This window comes from Parus major, chromosome 1A (assembly GCF_001522545.3).
Source record: "Parus major isolate Abel chromosome 1A, Parus_major1.1, whole genome shotgun sequence".
NCBI classification, from domain to species: Eukaryota; Metazoa; Chordata; class Aves; order Passeriformes; family Paridae; genus Parus; species Parus major.
The window spans coordinates 33825727-33841484 of NC_031773.1; the positions used below are offsets into that span (position 1 = coordinate 33825727).

A 15758-nucleotide genomic window follows, 5' to 3' on the forward strand; every position below is an offset into this window, starting at 1 on the left:
AGATCAGGATGCAGCACTGCAGGTGGGGTCTGAGTCGAGCAGAGCAGAGCAGAGCAGAAGGGCAGAATCCCCTCCATGGACCTGCTGGCCATTCTGCTTTGGATGCAGGCCAAGATACACTTGGCTTTCTGAGCTGCAGGTGCACACTGCTGGCTCAAGTCCAATTTTTCATCTACCAATATCCCAAGTCTTTCTTACCTTTCCTCTTATGCATGGCTCACATTTAATAGCAGGGAGTTATCTGTGATCCCAAGACATTGGTTTGTGGAAATGTCTGTGTGGAAGAGCATTTCAGAAGGAAATTTGCTCAAGGAGGGAGGCTTCCTCTCCCACGTCCCTAGTGCCCAGAAGGGATGTAGCCACAACTACAGCAGCTCTGGGTGTGCAGCCTTCGTCTATTTGCCAGCTTGCACTGCCAACTACTCTGTGAGCTGCTGGGCTCTCTGCTTCTTTGAGAATCTTTGGGCTGGTGCTGGGAAGAAACAGACCCTGTTATCCTGAGGGCTCAGGGATTGTGACCATCTTTGCTGGGGTAGCAGTGGGTGCATAAAGGGTCCTTTACCCCGCCCTCTGGCTTGCTGCTAGTGCAGCTGCATGCAGTCCGCTCCAGAATGAATGTGATGCAGGGTTTGGGATTTTTTTTTTTAACCTGAGGCCATTAGTCAAAACACTTAAACAATGAATTGACGCACACTGGAAACTCTTTTCATCCTGTCTGAGGAGCCAAGAGCAAAGTTATCGGATGTCATTCCAAGAATGTGCCTTTAAGGTTAAGAATGTGCAAAGTTTCTTGATGTCACAGTAAGTCTTGAAGATGCCTCACATCAAACATTTCCTGTTTCTGCTGTAAAATATTAAAAATGAACTAGGAAAAAAAGCAAGCTGAGCAGACCTGTGGGTCTATCTTTTTACAAATTCACACAGACCATGGCTGCATTTCCATCCTGGTCAAATTATTTTGACTGGATGGTCCATTTTCTCATATCATCTCAGCACTGATGATTACGGTCAGATCAACTTACACTAAACATCTAAAAAGGAAGTGGTACGTGGACATACCCTACCTAGAAAAAGCTCTGTCCTGTCTCAATCCCAGCTGAAGTGCTATTTAAAACTCTGTTTCCAGGGAGAGCTACATGGGCTATTAATTAAACTACTTTCCAGCATAACTTTTTGCCACCATCTGCAATTTGTCTGGTTGAATGTTTGGTTTTCACTGAATATGCTGGGCTACAACACTACTTGTGAGCCCCTGAAGTCAGCTATTTTCGTTTTTTTCCTATTGTTCGATTCACTTTGGTAGAAATGCGGTCATGGACCCATGTGATAAAAAGTCCACATGAGAGTGAACATCCCTGAGTGTGTTCATTCCATCAGTAACCTGTGCTTGGAAGATGCAGCTCTGAGCATAAGCTAGAGTGTCCATGAACTTAGTGGAGATAGGATACCAGGGATAAAATACTCAGTGTACCTCCTAGCCAGGTTGCTTGATCCCAGGTGGTCAGATAAAAACCATCCTGTTCTGCTAAACTCTCATTTTTTATTTTTTTGAGGATAATCTGATGAACAAAGGAAAAACTGGAGCTCAGCTACTGGCCAGCATTAATGAGGAACACAGCCTCAGCACTGATCCTGCTCTGCTCAGAATTGTACCCCACTGCTAATGTTGGCCGTGCTGGTAAATGCAGTGCAACACCACAATGACCACAGCCAGCTCTTGCAGCCAAGTCAAGTGGGCTTTAAGTTCATTTTGCCAGCTTCATGACACGTGTAATGACCCTGTGTCACACACCACTTGCCAATGACCACCATGTCAGGACTGTGACAGCAGGGGAGACCAGCCTCATCGAGCTTTGTCCACGTAATAGTGACACTTGGCCACTTTATGGACCCAGGATCTGATAGGGCGGGCAGTGACTATTGTAGTCTTAAGGGCTGCTAAGCTTTGCCTTAATAATTGTGACTATAAACTGACTGTCAGGTCAGTGAGAGTCATTCTGCAATATGGCCAATTGGAAAAAAAGAACCAAGAAAATAAAAGACAGGATTTGGTTACTGAGTTTTATCCAGAAAAATGTCTTTAAAAATTAAAACAGAGACATACGCTTTGTCTCAGGCAATACCTGAGAATATGAAGCAAGATCTCTGTAGTCTATATAATCTGAAACTTGAAAAAGTACAGAAATGTACAAATCACAATATTTAACAATTGTTATAACAAGCTTTGTGTCATGGAAATTGCTGCTAGCTGCTATAAATGTTATATTTGGGTCAGATTTCCATTCTCTTTCCAAGTTTGTCTAGGATACTAATATGTAAAAGAAAGTTCATTAGGCAGATCCACTCAATAAAATTCTGTTGTCAGTCAATAATGCTGAAAATCTGGGCTGTTTTTTTATGTGTGAAATAGGGATATTAAAAGAGGCAGCTGAGACCAAACTTTGCTTCCACTTCTCTATAATGGATTGTAAAAGCAATAAGAAAAGGTTCTCTCATAATAGAAATACAAAAATGGGGAAGAACACTTCAAACCTTTCTCAATAAGACAGATAGATATTCAGAAATGAGGGCTGGAAATTTGCAGTTGGTAATTTAAAACAGAGTAAGCATTTTTCCCTCAGCTATTCCTTCTTATTTTGTTGCTGAGATTTTTAGGTCAATAACTCCCTTGGAGAATTTTACACTCCAAGTGGCTCATGTCATCCTGTAAAGATCACTTTACAATGTCTAGTATGGTGAAGCCATATGGGAGAGGAAGGCAGAGGAGATGATCCATAAACACAGTCAAGTATATGGATTCTGGTCCTTCTGCACTTCCTGGTTCCAGTACATTTCAGAGCTCCTCACAACACAAAAAATTATGTATTAACTCTTTGAACTAAGCTCTTTTTCAGTACTTGCACCCTCATGAATTTTTTTCATTTAAAGAAGACATTCATGTCTGAAGCAGTTAAGATACTTGCAACAAGATTATATGATCTGGTACCTACAGCACAAGAGGAGACTCTTCTATTCTTGGTAGAATCCTGTTTATTTACTTTATACAAAATCCTGTTTCTCCAAGCAGAATTAGAAAGAAAAGTAAAACCCAAGCAGCAGTTTCCATTGTGCACAATACCCACATCCTCCTTTAAAACACAAATCCCTCTTCAGCCATGGTTTCACAAAACAAAGAACTCTACAACAATGCTGGCTTACACTGTTCTTGCGCCCAAGCTGTGAATTCAGTCAGGGAGTTGATCTGACTTCAGAAAAGTCTGGAACAAATGCCTTGGTATTTTCTTAGGCTGGGTAAATTTGCCAATTCAATTGAAAAGGATCCCCAGCACAGCTGAGGAAATAGCAATAGAACCAGATTTGTCTTTCTCCAGTGCCCAAAGAAACTACGCACTCAATGAGCCTGGATTTCTCCATCAATCCAGGCTCAAAGAAAATCCCGTCTCCAGATTGCCTCACCACTCCTGTGTCCTAATGGGATGATGCAGACAGCAAGCAGAAAGTTCTAGGTGGATGGGAAGGGAAAGGGAAGGGACAAGTGACCAGCTACATGGGTGTCATTTCAGGGGAATTTCATACAATGGAAGTTTCACCCAGAAAACAATATGATTCCTTATTCAGGACCTAAATAAAACTATTACCTTGAATATTCAGTTAATGTGGTCATAAAAGTCAGCAAAAGCAATGGCAGCCATTTCACGTAAAGTAACACTCAACTGTGAAAATGTTTTCAGAATCATTACTGATCATTACCAAATTGTTTTGGCAATGACTTCAGAATCATTGACTGATTTATGGTTCTTCTGGAACTCACCGATCCACTCGTAGCTGGCAGACAATGCTCAATGCATCTACAACTCCCTCTTCCTTTAACTGCTGACAACCAATGGCTGTGGCAATAAAACATCCAGTTCTTCCTATACCAGCGCTGAAAAGAAGGCAAAATTTAATTGTGGAATGCAGTTCACAGATCTGGGAGTTACATGGAAAACAATAAATAGATCTGAAACATGGAATTGCTATATCCCACAGTTCTTGTGTGCATGTCTAGGAAGGCTGACTTCTCAGCACACTTTCATAGAGGGAAATGAAAGTGTGCACTGTTCCAGCAGTCCAGCTGTGGGTAATTGTGAGGCTTACATTTTTTCAGATTGTACACAAGTGTATGGTAAGAAAACCAAGCTTCATTAGCACTACAAAATCTAAGTATTCTCTGGCCTAGTCCATGCAAATGATGGAGATATGCACTGAAAAGGGGGAGAAACCAGCCTAAAGACAAAATTCAGCAGGCTTTAATGTTTAAAGCCCTCAAAGTATAGAGGGGTTCTGCTAACCATATCTCTAACCATGAGAGCAAAAAGGACCTAGACCCATGCTGATGAAGTTAACTCTGTCTCCTGTGATTATGCAGGATAGTGAAGGATTTGGTGCCATAGCTTCCCAGGTTTTCTTGACGCTTGCTGGGAAACAGCCACTTTGGCACAATTTCTGCCCCTGAAGCCTCAACAGTGTTGAGAATCTCTGCCCCACTCTGTCTCTTGCTTAAGCAATGTGGAATGCAGTGCAGCTTATGGCTATCATGCTGAATGGCAGTAAAATTGGAGGAAAATAGTTAAAACATGAATTTGAGGTCCAGATCTTCATAGCCCTCTCACTCAGACAAAAAGGGAAGAAACTGACTGGAAAATGGAGTGTGAGATTTATAAACTGTAGAGTAGTGAACATATAGGTATCTGAGTTGTGACTCATTAGACTCAAGTCTAATTGACACCAAGAACTATGAATTTTAATCACAACTGGGATGATATCTCTCTTTGATCATTAATAAATTCCTGCCTATGTTTACAGACCTTACTGTCATATCACTCATCTCAGAAAGACAACCCATTCTTCTGAACACCTTCATTAATGAAGATCCATACGAGAAAAAGGGCAGTCTCAATAGACATCCACAGATTTCTGCATTGTTAGGTAAACTGCAATTTCTGACAAATACAGCTGCATAAAATTTGGGAAAGTAGCTTATTCATCACATTCTAGTTTTCAAAGATTATGGTTGGTTCAAATCTGTCTTCCATTCCTCTAGATCTCCAAAGATGGAGATGGAAAGTAGTTGTTCAAGATGAAAAGTTCTGATTTAATATATTTTTATGGAAAAAAAAAGAAGCATTATCCCAGCTGTAAGAGATGTATCATCACTGTTAAGAGACAAACCAAGTAAGAAAACACTGATTTTACTTTTACTTTTTGTTTTGCTTCATCTACTTTCCACCAATATAACAAATACAGTGGTATTTCCTATTATTTAAATTTCAACATGGGGCAATGAGTCAATATAAAGCAATAAAACAGAATTAAATTAGAAGGTCATTCTCTGGCATTATAATTTGTGTCAGCATAGTATATAGAGTGAGTATATAGAAATAGTACTCTATTCTTGAGTACTTAATAACACTTTGCTCTTGAATATCTAACCAATTGCTTTTGTGAAAATGTTCACAAATTGTAGTATTGATGTGTTTTGGTCTCCAAATTTGTACCTGATGCTTGCTCTTCAAAACTGACTTGCATTGCAATATTTTAGCCTATCAGTCACCAGGCACTGCATCTGAATTAGGTATATAATCATGCAACAAGACAAGAAAGTATGCAAACCATAAATAAGAAAAAAAAGGAAAACAATTTTTCCAGCTGATCTTTAGAAAGCAGAGTTCATTAGCAGAAATAGTGAGCAGTCCAGAAGTGACCTGCTAACAACAAGGGAATTCTCTAAAAACTCGTATCTTCAAATATGAACTAAAAAAGTCAATTAGCATGAAGAGGAAGTGGGTAATTTTGCTCTTCCCCAAACACATTATTTAAGAGGCCTATTTGATGCAATTTTCTGTAGCCTTGCTTTAGGCAGTCACTTAAGGACTGGCTAATTACCTGCAGTGCACAATGACAGGCCCTCTGCCCGGTGATTCTGCCCTGTCCTCTTCCACATCCAGCATGAGCTGCAGGAGAGGCTGAGCGCTGTCAGGGGTTTTGTGGTCCGGCCAGGATGTGTACCAGTAGTGCTTCACACTGTGGGACTGATTCCCTTGCTGAGAGTAACACAAATATTTTATATGAACAATTGTATTCTTTTTATTTCTTACAATGTTACGATAAAAAATCAGCAAAAATGTTAAGAGAGATTAAACAATTTTTTATATTAGACTTGGAGGATGTAACTGTGGATGGAACTGATGTGCTCCCAGACACCCAATTGTAAGAAAGGTTTGTGCACCTGAAAACTTGGCTGTTTTTCCAGCTGTGTAAGTTCTGTTTTGCCCATCTGACAACTGATTTCATGACTGTATTGTCACTAGGGAATTGTCAGAAGTCTGTGATATATCAGCAACAACATCTAGAGAGAATAGCTTGATGTGGGCTTCTGAATTTCTAAATTATCATGCATTGCTACCTTTTAAGGTCATTATCATAAGAGTCTGATACTAAAATTACAAGGATATTGAAGTTAAAGGTGCAGAACAACTGCCCTCCTAGATTAATAAGATATTCGAATTTGTTCAGTTATTCTCTCCAACAGTCTGCTACCACTTACTTCTACAAAGGGCTAAATATGGGCTAGGGTAATTTGCATTGGATGATATGACTTCTGCTCACTTCTCAATGCTCAGGCTGAAACACTAAACAAATTTTCCCAATACATTATTTATTTTAATGCTCTGTCAGGAGTAGCAGGTCAATCTGATAGCATGAGAGTGTAATATGGGGAGTTAACTCAGAAGAGGGACATCTGTCTTATTTTGAAAAATTGATGCTTAGTGAGAACCAGGAAAGCATGAAGATTTCCTTCTTGTATTTTTAGGTTCTCAGATAGTTGCACTCAACACACAATATGAGCAGTGTATCTTTTTTTAGAACGATGCTATGTTAGTTCTGTCATTAACTAAAATGCCTTTACTTTGCCTTGGCAATGCTAAAAGGGCCCCAAAACAAATTCAATTCAAGAGAATGAAACTTGCACTCTTTTTTGAAGCCTTTATTATTGCCAGAGTGGCAATACAGTAAGTATTTCAGTACTGTGGTCTCAACCCTACCTTGCAGCTTCATAGCTCCTCCTGCAAAAGTTTATACCCTTTAAAAAAGCCACCGCCTTAATTTCATTTAAGAGCAAAGAAAAGAGAGCATTGTGAATGATAATTCTCAGATGCAGATTATTACCTTTACGGTAAGCTGACGGACAGTGTAGTTCTTGCACTCTTGCACACTGTTGACAAGGACTTCAACCTTCCCATAGATTCCTCTTTTTTCCGGCCAATACAGCACACATTTCTGGAAAGCAAACATCAGTGTCATCAACAAACTGGATCCTGGAGCCATATCCAGATCTAATTTTTACACAGATTGTATTTTTCTGCAAAATTCAGATGAATTCAACAGAAGTGTTATTCGTGTCAGAAGTATTCCTAAATAAGATATTGCAGAGTTCTTACTGAATGACTTGGGCCTGGTTTTCATGATCTGAGTTTTATAGTACAGATCTCTTCCATGGAACAATTTGTACAGCTATTTTTATTCTTAAAAGCTCAGTGAAGTTCAGTTATAGGAATTATTTTCCACATTCAAAATTAAAGAGGTTTTTTTTTTTTCCTAGAAAACTCTAAAACCCAACTTTTGAAGTTTTGTCTTTCCATATGGGATTTCCTTCTGAGCAAGAGATTCAGAATTTGTCCTCTGCTCACAAGACTTTTTATCCTATTTACTCTCCTGGGCCCTGATGCAAGAAAATATGTAAATGTGTCCTTAGATCTTACTAAACTCAACTGGACTTAATGTGCATGTTAAAGTATTTTGAGGAACCTGATTTGTTTTACTATTAACTTTCTGGAAATTAGTGTTTAAAAAATTCTTCAGTTGTGCTACAGCTACACAAAATTGTATGCAGAATTCTCAATGAATCAATAGTGTTACACTATTTCAGCAATTTATCTGAAAAGCATCTACTAAAAAGGAGATGAAGAAATAGTATTTATAAGGCAAATAATTTTAATTCTCCATGTAATGGTTCACTTATCTTCAGGTCTTCAGTATTCATTTCAATTAGAGTATCTCCATAGGCTATATGAAAACAAGTATCTCTTTTGTATAAATACTTCTCTATAAATGGATGCTTATTCACTTAAGAATGTAAGGTGTTTGAAAGCCACACTTTCTGAAATAATGCTGCCCAGTCCAGCTCATTAATTAAATAAAAAGACACCCCAACATTTAAAGGAAACCTTCTGTTTTAATATCCAATACATAGGTATAAACACCCAACCAACCAACCAACCAACCAATCAACCAAATAACAAACAAACAAAAAGCCCCCAAACCCCAAGAGAACAGTACTTCAATAATAGGAATCCCAGAAAGACCTTGTTTGTATTTCCTCACAAATTCTTGCTGAAGCAACTGGTAGATAGACAGTAGCCCACATTATGCAGCAAAATGAAATGATCCCTTTAATATAATTAATTGTCATAAAGCATAACTTCCAGTAAATACTGCTAAAAATTATCCAGAAAAACAATCAGTGAAATGCAAAGCTTTACCCTCAGTTGTGATATTTAAGTTGCTACTCAATAACTCAATAGTAGATTGAACTGAATCACCTCCTTTGTATAAATACTTTTCTAAAAATAGATACTCATTACCTTAATAGTGTAAGGTGTGTGAAAGCCACATTTCCTGAAATAATGCTGGCCATTCTGACTGGTTTCGTTCAAATCCTGTCTTTTGCAGAACTACTCGAACATCTTAAATTTGCCGTCTCCCAGAAGAGATCGAGAATGGCAATAAAATACTCAGAAATTTGTATGAAAAAGAGTGTTCACAAGTTCCACAGTCTACCCATGTGACACATATAGTTACTATCATCTGCCAGATCTGCAGTTCATGCCCCTCCCTGGGAGTGTAGTTTTCAATGCTAATATGGGAAAAAGAAAAGTCTAAATACACAATTGTGCCCTGACAATCAACAATAGCTGAGTAAACTCCTGAGACTTCTTGATAAATGTGAGCATGCAATGCTCGCTACAAAGCCTTCAGGCACTCCAGAAGAGTGTTTTTCTTGACTCTTTCCCAGAACTGGAATTGGCAACTTGTACTGGGTGGACAATGAAATGTGGCTGTTCATTAAAATAACTTTCATTTAACAGTTTGTCTACATTTAGTGAGATACAATGGATTATTTTTAACACTGTTGCTGTGCATCTCTTAAACTTACTGTTTGTTGTTGTTTTAAAAATAGCCTTGAAAATACAGGTGGAATAAGCTGGCGCAAGCACTTCTAAGGAGTGGGGAATTAACATGTTTTCGAAAGTTAACTTAAAAAGGGGAAAAAGATGATAGTAGGAGGGATAAAATTATCAGATATACAGAAAATAATATACAAAACCTCAGGACCATAATAAAAAAAAAGTAAACAGCCTCAATCTGTTACTCAGACATAAAATAAAATTATTCTCTAGTAGGTACATTTTAAACCTGTTCAAACATCAGATAAATGGATGAGGAGTCTGGTGTCCAGCCTCATGTGTGCAAGCAGTGAAAACTCACTGCACACAGTATTTATCAGAAACAACCAAACACGGCCCCTCCCCACCCCCAACCAAACACTCCCTGACAAACAGGAAGTTTATACAAGAAACATGCTCTCACATGACTTTTAATTTATTTCAGCCTTTGTCCTTCCCCCTGTGACAGGGCTGCAGGCTTGGGCTTCCTTTCATTCCCTCTCCTGTCTCCTGGCATGCCCTATCCCATGGCCACTGGGTGCCAAGCTTCACAGGACTGCTCCTGAGGTGGATCTCCATAGCTGAGTGGGATCTGGCCCTGCCTCCGTCTGGGGATGGCACCTGTGATTTATCACAGACAATCTTTTCAACTAGCCAGAACTGGCCCTCAGTTCTGCCAAACACAGGAAGGCTGTCCCAGGTGACATGGTATTTACTGCCTTTACATTCTCTGGACTTGGACCCTGAACAAAATTAGTTTAACAGTTCTCAAATACTTGTGCAGTTGCTTTATTACAACTCTGCTTCTAGGGTATTTCTGCACACAGCTATGCCTGTGCATTTACACATTAAAGGTCCCATTAACAAAACAGTAAAGAAAAATAACAGCAAAGCTTCAATTCCAGAATCCCTTTTTACTCCTGCCCTCTATTTACTGTCATGACTAACTCAAGCATGAGAGGTACACTTTAAGAGGGCTTGCAGGATTTGCCTTCATATACTGAAATCCTCTCAGCTAGCACCAAATCTTCCTAAGTTCTTCCAAAACCTATCTATGGTACCAATACTCAACTTAATCAGTAAGTAATATTCAAAGAGGCTTATGCAAAGTCTGTAAAAGGTAGGATTTCTGAATTCCAAAATCTACTCGGCTGTACATATATAAGGGTAGACCATATATAGACCAACTGAGAAAAAAATGTTACATGAAATATGACATGAGCTTTAAACAGTGAGTTAACAAGATTGTCTTAGATAATTACTGAAAAAAAGATTTGCATTATCTGAGTAATCTGATGCATCAGGCAGTATTAATTCTTTCTTCTTGCTGTACAAGGTTCTTCACTTACACTTCCCAAAATATGTTTCCTGTTTAACAGGTAATATTGTTAGTAAGTTTTAAAGGAAGAATAAATGCTTATTTTTGATGTAGTACATAGCTCAATGACAAAAATCAGCTGACACAAGAGAAGTCTATAAACTTCTCTATGAAATAATATATATATGTCTGTGACATTCTTACATCCTATGTATTTATCTAAATGCCACTGCTCAGTTGTTCTGACTAAGCTCAGTGATATATGAAAATTATATGTGCCTTGTGTGTAAAGCTTTGAAGGATTGTGTCCTAGAATATCAGTACAGAATAGTACACAATGATCACCTTCAGTTAATGATTTATCTCATTCTCTCTAAGTGGGACAGATCAGACTCTGGAGGTGACTACTGCCCTTCAGTGACCACAGAGGGTACCTAGATCACTAGATAAAATGTGGTTTTCCTTGTACTAGCCCCAAAACCATGTTTTGGCCTAGTTTCCAAGTTTCTCACCAGTTATTCTGGCAGAAGCTCCTTTGCTGTGGACTCTCCTTGCAGAGGTAGATTTTCAATTTGTTCAGACACTGTGCAGTTTTGAAGACAGAATTTACAAATTCTGCATGTTTTCTTTGTACAGCTGAAATAAATATTTTGCTCAGCATTCTACACTCATATCTTCATCCATCTTGCAAAAACTCATACTTACCACAGCAAGTCTAAACCACTTTTTCATCTGATACATGGATGTAACTCTACAGAAACCTTTATACATCATAATTTCACAGAATTCCCATTGCGAATGCAAATTTATTACATCAGTATCTTGAACTAGGACACTAACATCCCAAATATTTTTTCTTATGCAAAATAAATTAATTTATTGTTGATATTAAGGTTTTTCATGTGTCTCTCATTTGAGAGCTCCTTCATGATACATTAATTCATACATTCCAGTACATCATAGCTCAAATGGAGGTTGACTGGTGTTACACCAACTGAGGAATACAGCCTACACACAAAAGTCAGTTATAGAGGTTCATTTGTTCAGGGTGAATATAGATGAATGGATAAATATACTTAAAGATATGAAGGCATTTGTATGGCTGTATACTGCAGATCTACCTCCGTGAAAATTATGGAAATAAAGCAGATCTCAGAAAAGAAAAAAATACCAAGTGTTATTATGCTAAATAAGATCTGCTTTTGCCTTCTCTATAGAGAGCAAATATTTTAACAGGGAAGATAATATACTGAGCATGGCCAATAAGAGTTTGCTTTTTTTAAAATGGCAAGCAAGGTTTCAGGAGGAACCTGCTGACAGTGGGAGAGCTCCTAAGGTTTCTAGACAGGACAGCTTGCACAAACACAGCCTCTCTATATAGCCTGGGAACGACTTGAGGTTGCTCACCCTTTCTATGTGGAGGAAATTACCATTGCCAGGCACAACAATGCCGATAAACACCAGTGCCTAGAGCCTGTGTAACTCAGGTAAACACAGAGCTTCCTGACATGATGAAAACCACTGGGCACTTCTTTCAAGTCATTCTTCTTACACAGTGTCAGATGTGAGTGTTTAAACAGTCAGCATTTCCTCAGTGAAATACTTACTCTTTTGGTCTATTAGCCTGGTTGATTGCTATGCTTTCATGATTAATCTTAAATGTGGGATTCTGAACATCTCTTTGAACAGTCTAGTGCAAAACAGCACCTGGTTTGGGAATAGGTCTTGGGACTTTTTACAGGACCAACCTACTTTCCATACACAGTTTCTTAAAATGCCCTGGATTTTAAGTTCATGCTAGAAGTCCAAGCCCATGCTGAGAAAAGTGAAGCAACAGTCAAGGGCAGAAGAAAGAAGAGTATGTCTACTGAGTGCACATTTAAATGGAGCAGTGAGTTTGAGCCCTGGGAATTCACTCACAAGAGTCTTCTTGGTCGTTGATCACTCAGACTAGAACTTTAACTGAATAAACTCTGTTGCTCTAACATCATGCATCTGAGTTTGAATAGCAGGGGTGTGAGTGTAGCAGGGGTGTGAGTGTAGCAGGGGAAATACAGCCCTGGTGCTTATGTGGCAGTGTGCTGAGACTTGATTGAGGCAACTACCAGGAGCTGGGAGTCGTTACTATGTCTGGACTCAAGAAAAAGTCCATCTCCTTTATTTCTGACTCTCACTTGTTCACAAGCCCTGTAAACCACTTATTTAACATTCAGTCTTCCAGAACAAGTTTTGTGTTGGTCTTCTGCATGGGAGAGTGACTTTTGTTTCTAATTTTTGGTAGTCAGAAATACAGACTCTGACACTATCAAGGAAAGCCTGACAAAAATTTACATGATTTTTAAATAAAGATATTGAAGATACAGGTTGGAATTGATGCAAAAGTCATGGAATGCATAACACCAGTTAGTTGGCCATTAGCCACTAAAATGCAATTGTCAAGTGTAATTCATACCAAGGTTAAGAGTATTATTCTCATTCTGTCCAAATTCCTCTGTAGTGTTGGCATCTGGGAGCCCAAACTGCATTTCTGGGATGGTCCAGAAGATTTGTACCATCAGAGATGGATTAAATCCCTGACATTATAGCAAAGTGCAAACTTCAGCCATGTCAGGAAACTGCTAATCAAAATATTAACTATCTAGTCTTTATATACCAGAAAGTAAAAAGAAGTATAGAGGCAACCAACAGATAAATGAGGTGTTTCTTAAAAAGTGAGGGACTCAATAAAACAGATCTAGAAAACAGGATTCCTTTTTTTCATACATAATGGCTTATGATGGCTATGCTACTGCACTTGGAGTATTTGGCCACCTCCTCATTATTTTTCACATATCTTATTAGCAGATTATTTAAGAACCAATTATAATATAATTGGTAATATATATAATATAATAATGTTAGCTTCCTTCTGTATCTTCTGAAGTCCCTAGTATAGTAATAGGTATATGTATAGGTATAGTAATAGTAATAGTAACAGTAATAGTAACAGTAACAGTAATAGTAATAATAATAGTATAGTCTTGCAGCCACAGGAATAATTTCTCAGTTTGGCTAGTTTTCATACCTCATTTTTTTCTTTCAGCTTTGTGATCATAACAATGACAGGGCTGTCTTCTTGCCAAACCATCTGCCAGAAATCATTCACGGTATTAATCATGGGTCCCTGAGTTGCAATGAAAGCCTTCTCTTTACCTCCATATCCCTGGTTTAGAAACAGACACAAAAAACATTTACTTTAAATTCATGTGATCAGTCAATATTGCAGGTGAATAAAAGAGCAGAAAGAGCAGGAAAAATATCTGAAATAAAAGAAAAAAATATTTGAACTGAAAAAAGTTACAACTAAAAGTAGAGCAGACCAGAAATTTTTCAGTAGAACAGTTTTTTCTCTGGAAACTTATTTGATGAACTTAAATGGTCCTGAGAATACAATTCCCAAATAAAACAAATTTCCCTGTTTACTTGGCTTTTTCTAGCTAAATCCATTCTTCAAGTTTTTGGCACTTTCTTCATCCAGTGGTACTTTAATCTATAATTTAAACTGCACCAGTGTTTACAAGCTGGTTTATAGTCAACAAGCCACAGGAGAGAAAAGAACCATAAAACTGGTATCTACAAAGATTCATGACAGGAAAAAAAAACTTTAAAATACACTATTGATTGTGGAGTCAAAGACTCTGCTACACATGTTTTCTACAGAAGAAGTGCCTTTATGAGACTTTATAGGAAAGACAACATCTATAGGGAGTATAGGGAGTCCCAAGACACACATGAGCGTTCAGGAGGTCAAAGAAAGGTCAGGCAAACAGTGGGGAAGCAGAAGAGAGGAAAAGACAAGAAGAAATGGGAAAAACAAAACACACCTTTTTATTTTTTGTGTGAAAAGGAAAAGTTATGATTATGTGCAGTGACACAGTGCCCAACAGTAGTGCAGGAGAGAGCCTGGCAATGTCTGCAGGGAATAAGTGAATAGAGAACAGCATGAGGTGGTGTGGGAGGCTAGCCTTGGGTCTTCCTTTTGGGAGCCTTTCTCCCTGAACAGCTGTTACTTATTGCATGAACCAGTGGGATAATCCTCAGCTGGCACAAACTATCCTCCTGTCACTCACCAGTCTGCCTGAACATACTTTGTCCAAGACAGGTCTGTCAGGATCCCAACAAGCCCATTGACTTTGTACACATGGATGTGAAATTTCATTTTGTTTCTGGGTTGCATTTTTTTTCCACAGTTGCTGACAGTTCAACTGGTGTTAGTAGCAGGAGGAACCACCATATGTGAGAGTGAAAGGTGGTGGCACAGGGAAAAGGGAGACCTCATAGAACTCAATGTATGGATGGCCTGGCTCTTGGATATGATGTCATTGCCGTCCAAATAGAATCACTCTGGTTAGATACATGATGATGTCTTCATAAGAAATGCTGAGAGTACGGGATGAAAAGTGAGGCAGGGTAAGGGGTATGGTGATGTTTACCTTCATATTAATGTACTGTTAATTAAAGATGCAACATCACTGTAGAACTCTGTGGTCAAATTTCCATTGTACTATCATCTTTATTCCAGCAGAGGGTCTGGATAATAACTCTAAAGAAAACATTTAATTTTGCAGAGGACTACACTCCTAAAATATGATTGAAGTAGTTCCTTTGTAGTCCATTTAGCATATACTTGGTCATGAGTTCAAGAAACCTCTGTATGTGTCTGTGTGTGTGATCAAGGACTATAGCATACTCGACACTTAGAAATACTGCTTTCCAACAGGGTTCATGCTGGTTGTGTCGCTGTGACCAGTATAGGGAGTAAAATGTAAACAGCTGTGTTGTGGGCACATGTGTATATTTAACATATCTCTTTATGTTCCTTTTCACTTGTTACAGTATTTATTTAATTACTTAATGGTTGATTTCAGGACTATCAATTGGTATCTTGAAAATACTGGTATCTGTCACTGTTTAAAAGGTAACCCTCTTTACTATAAGGCAGTAGGTCAATATGAAACAGTAAATACCAAAGTAAACAGGCAGTAATGCATGTGTTTCTTAATGTTTTTATAAACTATGTGATAATTATTTTTATTACAACCATTTTTGTACATTCACGACTATGTGGTCTTTGTTAGAAATGGCTCATGAAACTGTTTCTATCACACATATGTAGACAAAAAGATTTGGAAATA

General features: G+C 38.3%; 1 protein-coding gene across 1 annotated transcript in view; it reads right to left on the bottom strand.

Annotated features, from left to right (window-relative positions):
- Positions 1-15758, bottom strand: part of PTPRR (protein tyrosine phosphatase receptor type R) — a 137288-nt gene that overhangs the window by 3768 nt on the left and 117762 nt on the right. Inside the window, exons 10-13 of the mRNA XM_015627853.3 lie at positions 13649-13786; positions 7210-7320; positions 5926-6083; positions 3812-3925 (exon numbers count right to left, since the gene is read on the bottom strand). Of these exons, the coding sequence (XP_015483339.1) occupies positions 3812-3925; positions 5926-6083; positions 7210-7320; positions 13649-13786 (521 nt within the window). The remainder of the gene's footprint in view (positions 1-3811; positions 3926-5925; positions 6084-7209; positions 7321-13648; positions 13787-15758) is intronic.